General features: G+C 58.5%; 1 protein-coding gene across 1 annotated transcript; it reads left to right on the top strand.

Moving 5' to 3' along the window:
* Positions 1-5,701: 5,701 nt before the first annotated feature.
* On the top strand, positions 5,702-7,247 carry LBX1 (ladybird homeobox 1; the record flags this gene model as incomplete). Its single annotated transcript, XM_082608121.1, has 2 exons — positions 5,702-6,026; positions 6,721-7,247. 2 exons carry the CDS (start codon positions 5,702-5,704, stop codon positions 7,245-7,247), a joined length of 852 nt encoding a protein of 283 aa, XP_082464247.1.
* Between the last annotated feature and the right edge of the window lie 2,994 nt (positions 7,248-10,241).

The following is a 10,241-nucleotide window of genomic DNA, read 5'->3' as shown; positions in this document are numbered from 1 at the left end:
TTCCCTGACTGTCCAGTGGTTAGGAGTCAGTGCTCTCACTACCTACTACGGGGTCCCAGATTTGAGTTCTGGTCAGGGAACTAAAATCCCATAAGCTGTGCAGTGCGGCCAAAAAAAAAAAAGAGAGAGAGAGAGAGAGAGAGAGAGAGAGAGAGAAGTGCCAGGAAAGGAAGCAACAGAGATCCTTCCTGGGGAAGCAAAGGCTTGGGACAAAAAAGAGGGCTGCCCTGGAGGCTGCAGAATATGGTCACTTGGGCCTTGAGCATCTCTCCCCATCTCTACCTGTCCATATCATTCAGTGGTCTGTCTATGCGCCTCACACTTCCAAAGGGCAGTCAATTCCCCCATGCAGGGCTGAAGGGCCAGGAAGAGGCTGGGCTCTGAAGGAGTTCAGTTCACAAAAGAAGTTGGGGAGGTGGGTGGAGAGAAGCAGGGAAGGGTGCTCTCCAAAAAAGTGCCCTGGTCATAGACTCTGCCCCCATCTCTCTTTGCCAGAAGAGGTCCTGAGAGCTGGGCCTGGCCAGAGACAGCAGGGCAGGTCCAGAAGCAGGCTTGGAGCCTGGTCTGAATTTTGGAGCAGCTGGCTCCCTGCTCCCCAGGCCTGCAGAGAGGCAACTTCCCTCCCCCTTCCCCTATTGGCCTGCTTCTGGCTTTAACCTTTTCTGGGTCTCCAATCCCTTTTGAGAATCCAATGTGTTATGTAATGTTGCCCCTGAAAAAACGTGCACACTTGGGCTCACATACATAATTTTACACACACTTTCTGGGATCTGCAGAGCCCCTAAAGCCCATTCAAGGAAACTTTGGGCTCTGGTTAGATACTTTGTGGTTCCAGGATTAAGACCTGAGTCAGAAAAAACATTCTTCAAATCCTAATTACTCCCAAACAGGCTGTGTGACTTTGAAAGTGTTACTTAACTTCTCTGGGCCTCATTTTCCTTGTATGTAAAATCGGGGTAATAGCAGTAGCTACCTCACAGGGTTGTGAGTAATAAATAAAATCAATAAAAACTCTTAGCCGGAAGCCAAGCACATGGTAAGAGCTTATGGTGTTTATTGTCATGGTTACTGTTGTTGTTACTGCAGAAGGTGGCCCAGGGCAGAAAATAAAAACCAAGTAGGCAGTCCTGGTTCAGCCAGGGTGGCAGGAAGCCATCTATCGGAGTCTACTTCTACAGCAGAAGAAACACTCTCTGAATTCCACAAGGAGTGTCACAGTAGCAGGTCCCTGGGGGACAAAAAATGATCCTGATTTGTGGTCAAGTTAACTAATTTCAAGCAATGTCAGAACCTTTTTTCTGAAGGAAGCGCTGGCCTGAATGCCAATGCTGGTGCTTACATAAATAATCAGGAAATGAATGGGGCTACCAAAACAATCTGGATTAAAGCCGATGGAGCCTTTGAGGGTTTACTTGAATATTCTCTCATGCTAAGGAATAACTCATTTTGTCTGAGTCTACAGGGTCCTCTTACCCTCGCAATTCATGCAATGTTCTTTCCCTCCTCTTTGTCTGGAATATTCACTGAACTAGGGAGAAAGCAGGTTTTGAGCAGAATAATCCCTTCCCCTTCCACTGGAGACCAAAGAAGGCTGGGCCCTGGTGGTATTGGCAGCAAGCAGGAATTCGGGAGTCAGGATACAGTATAGACCAGACTTTGAAGACAGGCATTCCCTCTATGGAGCAGACTCCAGGGACCAGCTGCTTCCACCTCCAGGGGAGAAGACACTGGCCCAGCTGACCGGGGGTGGGGGATCCCAGAAAGTCTTCTTGAACTAGCACTGAATCCCATAAAGGGGGCTGAGTAGAAGGTGAGATCCTGGAGCAATGGCAGAGTTCCTTCCCACCAACACTCACCCCACCTGCCTCTGAGTTACTCCCCTTTCAAAAATCTTACTATCTCCAAAAATCCTCTGAGGTGGGACAACCAAAGCCCAAGCCTTGCCCCTCCACAATACATAATTGTTTATACTCTATTTGCTTGACAAAAACTCATTCAACCAATAATTGAGAGTACCCAGGTTCTTGCCTGGCCTGTGAATGCCTGAAGTGGATGGAATCCCCACATCAAGGACCCTGCCCTTAAGCATCTCCCATTCTGGCAGGAGAGGGAGTGAGGCTAAGGGCAAACCCAAAACACAGCTCCTAGCTCTGCAGAAGGAGGCCAACCTCCCACACACTGGGGTCTGGAGTTGGGGGGAAACCACAGGGTTGGGGGAAAAAAATCAGTGTGGCAGTTGGGCTGGTTTTTGAAGATAATCTGGATGAGGTGGTGGAGGTAGGGGGCCCTAAACAACAAAACAGGCAGGTGACACCACGTGCCCCAATTCCCCAACTATGCTGGCCAGAGCTGTTTGGCCAGCGGAGAGCACAACCAAATAGACCAAAAAACCCAAAACCTTGGGATTGGGCGGCAGGTGCCTGCCAGGAAGAGAAGAAGAGATTTGACAATGATGGGTGGAAGGGGTAATATAGCAGATGACTGTGGACTGTCCTGTCCACTTTGACACAATGTGGCCAGAGACTAAAGGTCCAGGGAAACAGGGCTCCAGTGGAGGAATTCTATGCTACCACCCTTCTGCTCCCCAATTCACTTTCCTCACCTTCCTGGCAGCCTCACAACAATCCTGAACTCTGCTGGTCCTGAGGGACTGGGAGATGGGTAACAGCAGGGTTGTCCTTAAGATCCTGTCCTATTGCCAACCAATATCAGGTGTGGAGACAGGAACAGACTGGAAAAATGGGGGAGGAGGAGTATTAATGGGAGCTCCTCAGGAGGATGGGGACCAAAGAGTCCTTATTTCCTGATCTGGAGGGGCCTCCTCTGCTAGCATGGGGGATATGGCTTGCCTGAGGCTCTGGGTCAGGGCTTTGGGGGTTATGGCAGGAAAGGGCTGTGGGCCAGAGGCTGAGACGAGATCCTGAGAGCAGGAAGTGAGTGGAGAGAGCAGACCCCTTTTGGTCCCAGAGCTTCCAACCTAGCAAGGTTCAGCTCCCTGGAGCCCTCTTCTTCAGATCTCTCTCCACCATCTCTGGACTCTGACTCCAGGCCCAGTCTCACCTCATGGCTTCTGATGCATCAGAGACAAGCCTGCCTTGGGGATAGTTCTGCAGTTCTGGGGGAACATTCTCACCGTTCCTGCTTCTAAAGCACCTGTCCTTCCCCCAAAATGTAGGACAAAGATGCGGAAGAGGATAAGTAGATCTTCCCAACACTGCCAAGCAGGCCTGGGGCAGGCACTGAGGTCCCAAACAAGAATCCTCTCTCCCTACACTGTCCCCTTTTACTCTGGAGAGCTGCAAGCCTTGTTCCAAATGAATAACTAACCGGGAGATAAAGAAACTGATCTCTGATGCTCAGAGGACTCTATGCTAGAGGCATCAAGGAAGAGAACTTGTCCCCTGCCCCACAGCCCAGCTTGGTTTGCTCTCTGGAGGAGGTATGAAGGGGCAAGAAGCCCAAGAGGTCCTATTCTTCCCATCCCAACCTCTGGGCTAGGCCACAGTCCTCTGCACTGGCCTCTCTGGGGCCTTCTCTGGACCAAGCAGGGCTGCCAGACTGCACTGCCTGCTCAGGAGTTTACAAACAAAGCCAGGGAAAGGGCTGGGGCTGTATGTGGGGAGGGAACAGCTCTTCCTCCCTTGGCTACAACCTCCCTCCTCCTCCCCTCCTTTCTACAGGGGTGGAAATGGAAAATTAGGGTGGCAGGGCAGGTGGCCCCACGCAAACCAATGGAGGGACTCAAGAGAAAAAAACACACCAAAAACTGGGGACATAGCCCCCTTGGGTGCCTCAGGGGAATGAAAGACATAGGTAGGGGTTCAAGCCACCAAAATACCCACAGGTTCACATACGTTTACACAAATAAACACATGGAGAACCACACACAAATATACATATTCAAAAACATAAACACATTCAAATACACACATAAATGCTCGCCTGATATGCACAGAGTTCGGGCCGTAGGGTTCCCAGTGCCTAGTCGGACTCGAATGCCTCTCCCTGCGGGTTCCTGAGATCGCAGCCCCATCCGTGGCCCGGCCCCCTCCGGGCCCCCGCCACGCATCCGGAACAGCTGGAGTCGGCCTGGCGGTGCACTCAAGCCGGGCGCTGGGCTGGGCGGGGCCGGCAGCGGGGCCCCGGCCGGGGCCGGGCAGAGCTCAGCGGGGAGGCCCTGAGCCTGCCCCGTTAGCCCCGGCACCCGGTCCGGCTACCACGGTCGGACGCCGGTCACCAGGCGGGCCGTGGCCCCAGCCGGCCCGGAGAGCCGCGGCCTGAGAAGAGTGTGCAAGATTGCCGGAGGAGGTAAGGCCGTCGCTTCAGGCTCAGGCCGGTGGAGAGGTGCCCAGAGCCACCAACAAATCCCCTCGACTGGGGAAGGCTGTGTCCTCTGACTGGCCTCCTCTCCCAACCCTGGGATCCCCCACCCCTGTGTCCTGTGTCGCCTCACCCAGGGCTGCAGAGCCTCCTTGGACCTCCCGCGGGCCAACCCGAGGGCTGCAGATTCCTTCTCCCCAGGCGCGTTGCCCAAGGCCGCGGGTGAGGGGCAAGTGGATCTAGGGGTAGGGGCGCTGGGTCCTTGATCTCAGCTCGGCAAAATCCGCTCTGGGAGGCGACGGGGCCCACCCAGGCTCCTGGTCTTACCTGGCCCGCGCGGCGGCTGCATACCTCCCCGGATGGGCTCCTGCCGCGCTTCTCCGGCGCCAAATCCCGGGTTGGAGAGCCTGAGACCTCCGGGCCAGCGCTGCCATCACAGCCAGGCCGGCGGGAGGCGGGTACGCCGGGAGCGCGGCTCACAGTTTGGGGTGGGGGCGGCGGCTTTTCAGTCGCCGGTGGTTCGGGTGCAATAAAGGAGCCGCTAATGTAATTTACAAACAGCTCGGGCCGAGCGCGGCGCAGCGCTGGGACTGACAGGCGCATTAGGCAGGCTAATTCCAGCCGGCTCCTCCTACCCCAGGCCCGCTAATTAATGAGCTTCCCAACTTAGAGCTGCCTGCATTGGACAGACAGAGAGTGAAAGAGAGGACGAGGGAGAGGGAGAGAAGGAGAGAGACGGGGGGAGCAGAGGAGAGAGAGGGAGGGAGAGAGGGAGAGAGGGAGAGAGGGAGAGAGAGAGGGAGAGAGAGGGAAGAGGGAGGGAGAGAGGGAGAGAGAGAAGAGGAGGAGAGAGAACAGAGAGAAAGAAGAGAGGAGAAAGACAGGGAGAAAGAGAAAGAGCGAGAGAAGTGCCGCTGCAGATAATTGATTACTCCTCGATCAAGGCTAACTTGTTAGCAATAGTCAATTGCCCCATCTCTCCGCCTCCCCTCGCAGTACGGGATCGGCGCCCTCGCCTCGGCTCTTCCAACTGCCGCCGCCAGGACCCGGGGCCAGGAGCCGCCGCGGAGCCACCTGACACCTTTAAATAGCACCGGGGCTGGCGAAACTGGAGCCCCGCGCGGCGCGCCCCGGCTCGCGCCCCGGATTGCTGGAAGCCCCGGCGGCGGCAGCGCCCGCGTCAGCGCCCTCCTCCTGGGGCCCCGTGCGGCTGTGCTCGCCTCTGCCGCTGCGCTAATCGGCCCCGAGCCCGGCCCGCGCGCTGCCGGGCGCGGCCTTCTTCCCGCCTGCCGCCCGCCCGCGCCTCCCGGCGCCCGAGCTGCCCGCGGGCTGGGTCCCCGAGGCCCGAGCCGCCCCGGCCGGGCCCCCAAACGAGGCCGAGATGACTTCCAAGGAGGACAGCAAGGCGGCGCCGGGGGAGGAGAGGCGGCGCAGCCCGCTGGACCACCTGCCGCCTCCCGCCAACTCCAACAAACCGCTGACGCCGTTCAGCATCGAGGACATCCTCAACAAGCCGTCTGTGCGGAGAAGTTACTCGCTGTGCGGGGCGGCGCACCTGCTGGCGGCCGCGGACAAGCACGCTCCGGGCGGCTTGCCCCTGGCGGGCCGCGCGCTGCTCTCGCAGACCTCGCCGCTGTGCGCGCTGGAGGAGCTCGCCAGCAAGACTTTTAAGGGGCTGGAGGTCAGCGTCCTGCAGGCAGCCGAAGGTAGGCGCCGCCACTGGGTTCCCCGGCGCCCAGCACCAGGCTCCCGGCTCCATGTGTCCCACGCTTAGTGCTCTCTGCCTCTGCCCGCCCCCTCCCGCGCCGGCTGTCTGGGCCCTCCAGCCCAAGCCGCTGCCGCTGGGAGTGGAGATGCGTGGGACAGGACCCAAACCCTATTTCCAAGGGCCTCTGGATAGGCCAGAGTCGAGTGACCGCGGAGGGGAGGCAGGAACCCAAGATCTCTCTGCAGTCTGCCTGCTCTGCTTAACTCCCTCCCGTTCTCAGTGGCCTGGGTACTCCTAGCCTTGTTCCTTGGGTGGGGAATGGAGAGCCTTCGCTGGGACGTTTTGGGTAGGGGTACAGCAGGGCTGATTGCGACGAGGTGGAGAGCCAACATTCACACCCAGGCAGGGCGTCCCTGTCTGGCTCTCATGTTCTAGCGACCTCGGGTCTTTCAAACCAACTCTCAGGTGAAGCGGCAGAGACCAAAACAATTTTTCTAGGGACTTCCGGTAGACGAGAGATGGGGGAAGGGGGCTTGCCATAGCCTAGGCTTGCCCTAGTCCGGGTGGCCGAATCCAATCCTAGAAGGGAACAGCGTCAGACTGCAGGCCGGATGGGTCTAGGTGGGGTGAGTAAGGACCGGGGTAGGGTCTCCTCTCCTCTGGCGCAAGCCTATATTTTGGTTTCCTCTCAGGCCGCGACGGGATGACCATCTTTGGGCAGCGGCAGACCCCCAAGAAGAGGCGAAAGTCGCGCACGGCCTTCACCAACCACCAGATTTACGAGTTGGAGAAGCGCTTCCTCTACCAGAAGTACCTGTCCCCCGCCGATCGCGACCAAATTGCGCAGCAGCTGGGCCTCACCAATGCTCAGGTCATCACCTGGTTCCAGAATCGGCGTGCCAAGCTCAAAAGGGACCTGGAGGAGATGAAGGCCGACGTGGAGTCCGCCAAGAAACTGGGCCCCAGCGGGCAGATGGACATCGTGGCGCTGGCCGAACTCGAGCAGAACTCGGAGGCTGCGGGCGGCGGCGGCGGCGGCGGCGGCTGCGGCAGGGCTAAGTCAAGGCCTGGCTCTCCGGCACTCCCCCCAGGCGCCCCGCAGGCCCCGGGCGCCGGGCCCCTGCAGCTCTCGCCCGCTTCCCCGCTCACGGACCAGCCGGCCAGCAGCCAGGACTGCTCGGAGGACGAGGAAGACGAAGAGATCGACGTGGACGATTGAGCGGCGCCCGGCATCTTCCGCAGCCCCGCGCTCCTAGCGCTCTTTGCCCGCCACCTCCCGGACAGGACCGCCGAGGGGAGCTGGGACCTCCTCTGCAACTCCCGCCTTCTCCCCTGTCCCTGGCCCGGACTCGGCTCCCGGCAGCCGCCTCTTCCCTCTCGAAGCAATAAACCCGGGCTGGCCGGCCGAGCCGGCCGCCGCGCGCGGCCTCCGCAGCCCTTGGAGCCCTCGCCGTGCAATTCTGTATGGCTTCTGTATAAATATTTAAACCTATATACCGGGTTCTTCCCACCGCAGCCTGACTTTTTTTCTTTCTTTCTTTTATTTTTTAAAATCTCGGAGTTTCCATGTTCTCAAAGCTCAGGCTGCCGGGTTTGCTGAGGGCGAGATAGAATCGAGGGTAATGAACACTTAACCTCGAGGTCTGGAGGAGGGGCCGCCCCGACTTTTTGATTTTTCTCTGCATGTGGCGAATGCACCGGCCCTCTCCCTCCTCACCTCCCTAGGCCTATTGCAGTTGATTTCTTTTATTTCCTCCTGCCTTTATTCCCCTCCACACACGTGGGAAGGGGCTGAGGGGGGCAACCGGGTCCTGACTCGCGAGTTTCAAATCGATGTTTCCCCCCCCGCCCCCACCCCAGCGAGAGAAGTCTGTTTTCGATGCCATTTCTGCCTCCTAATGCCCAGTAATGCTATTTTTAAGATTCCTCCCCACCCTCTCCCGGTTGCCTGGGACTGACTATTGGGGTCCAGGTGTTAGGGACAAAGCAGGGGGAAATCCAACAACCAACCAATCAACCAACCAACGAAAACAGAACCCAAAGTCCAAGAATTATTTTTTACTCTTTTTAGAATTTTTTTGCATGTGACAGAGACTGAGAGGAGGCCGACCTAAGCCCTCGCGCCACCTCCTCCACAGCTCTGGGTCTGTCTTGCAGTATCCAACGCCCTGCTCCTAGCTCGACTTGGCCAGACGAGGGTGCCTGGATGAGGGTGGGTACCGCGTGCCACTCCCCTGCTCCTACCCTGCCCTCTCCTCCCCGGACTGTACTCAAGGCCTCTTTCTCCGATAAATAAAGTCTTTGCCATTTTACTAGAACCGGCGGTGACCGTGTCTGAACGAGTGGACCTTATTCAGTGAAGCCGCGTCAGGCTCGGTGTCTCGCCGCTGCTGGTCGCCGGCTGCCCAGGCCTTGGAGATTTGGAGGAGTTTCAGGGCAGGCGTGAGAATGAGGGGTGAGGGGGAAGTAGTGAGAGGGAGGAGGCGCTTCTTGCCCACAAACACGCGGCAGCTACCAAATAGTGCGGGGGCGAGAGAAGCGGGCTTCGCCAGGTCCGGGTAAAAAGAGAGGCGTACAACGCTGGGAGAAAACGTGTGCGTACTTTGAGGGCGCCATGGGTGCAAAATTAATTTGTATGGGGCAAAGGTTGGGGGGAGGTACTTGCCGTGGGGTTCGTGCATCCCAGCCGGGACCCAAGGGCATTCTTCCTGCGCTCCCCGGGACACCGGCTAAGCCTCGGGTGTGGTATATAGCTCAGTTGGGCAGCGGACTGGAGCCTGAGGGTTCCCCAAGTTTCGGTTCGCCAGAGGGCCTCACCCTTGGGTGAGGGAGGAAAATGAGGCCAAAGGCACCAAGGACAGGCTGAATTACTCACACGGGCACTGGAAGATGTGAGCCCGAAGCGTCTGAGAGTTGGGGTGGATTTCTGGTAAAGTTCACAAATTCTGGGCCCCGAACCCGGCTGGGGACAGAGACATCAATCTCCCAAGGACTCTGGGGGAGTCCCCGCACCCCGAGGGCGGCTGGGGCAGGAACACAGGCAGCTTTTACTTTTCCGAACGGAGCGGGTTTCTCTCTGGGCTTTTGTTGTCGCTGGGCTGGCGAGTGGCCGCAGTCACTAGAGGAGGGTCCCGCCTCCAGGCCACTCGGCTCTCTTTCTAAGCAAAATTGATGTGAGAAATGTGCATCTGGTCTCGGGCAGGCGATGGGGCCCCGGGGCCTGAATCGGGAACGTGCGAGTCCACGAGGAAACGAAGAGAGAGAGATAGAAGAAAAGAGAACAGAACACTTCAAAAGCAGAGCGAGAAAGTGGAGAGCCACAGAGAGGGGGGAGAAAAAGAAAGAGGAAAAGCTACAAAGAGAGAGACAGAAACAGAGACAGAGACAGAGGGAGAAAAGTGGAATGGGGAGAGGGGAGAGAAGAGAGGCGAGAACGAAAGAAGGAAAGAGGCGGCCAGGCAGCGGGGCCGGCGTGCGGCCGGTTCCTCCCGAGCGACATAAATCGCCCTCTCAGGATGGATGGGTCTGTAATTCGGAGCGCGGACCATGAAGGCCGGGACGAATGGACCCGGGCGGCCGCTGACAGGCGACAATAGCCGGGCCCAGCCCCCCGCGGCTCCGGGTGCGGGCGCGGCCACGGCCCTCCGCAGCCCAGAGCGCGCCGGCGCTGGCGACCATATGGTTTTTGAATTTTCTTCACAATTTGTAGACAATTTGATGGATTAGGTCCCCGCGCGCGCCTCCCCGGCACAAAGGCGGCGCAGGGACCGCGGCGCGGCGGTCACTCGGGCATCTGCGCCCGCCGTGCGCACCCCGCCCCCGCCTGGCCCCCGCCCCGCGCCCTGAGCCCGGGGCCGCCCGCCCAACACGCCCATGAATCCCAATGAAGCGGCCCTGGCACCTCAGGCCGCTGCCCGCTTCGCGGCCCCGGACCGGGCCCTGCTGGATCCCTTCGGGCTGGGGGCGGCGGCCCCGGGGCTGAGCCCACCCGAGCTGAAGAGCCCGCGGGGCGCGCAGCTAAGCAGGCGCATCGGGGCTGAGAAGAAACGGGGCCATTTATCCGCCCGTCTAGTTAAAGCGGGTTATTTGTTTGCTTCTCTGGCCTCCCCCTCCCATCCCCTCCCCCTTCCCTCCTCCCCCTCCTTCCCCTTCTGCCTTTTATTCTTTTGTCTCTAAATGGATTTAATGAGCCTGAAAAACATGACAATTGAAT

This window comes from Mesoplodon mirus (genome assembly GCF_964341445.2).
Source record: "Mesoplodon mirus genome assembly, chromosome: 2".
NCBI classification, from domain to species: Eukaryota; Metazoa; Chordata; class Mammalia; order Artiodactyla; family Ziphiidae; genus Mesoplodon; species Mesoplodon mirus.
Note: the sequence above shows the minus strand (reverse complement) of the source record. Positions and strands in the feature narration are given on the sequence as shown.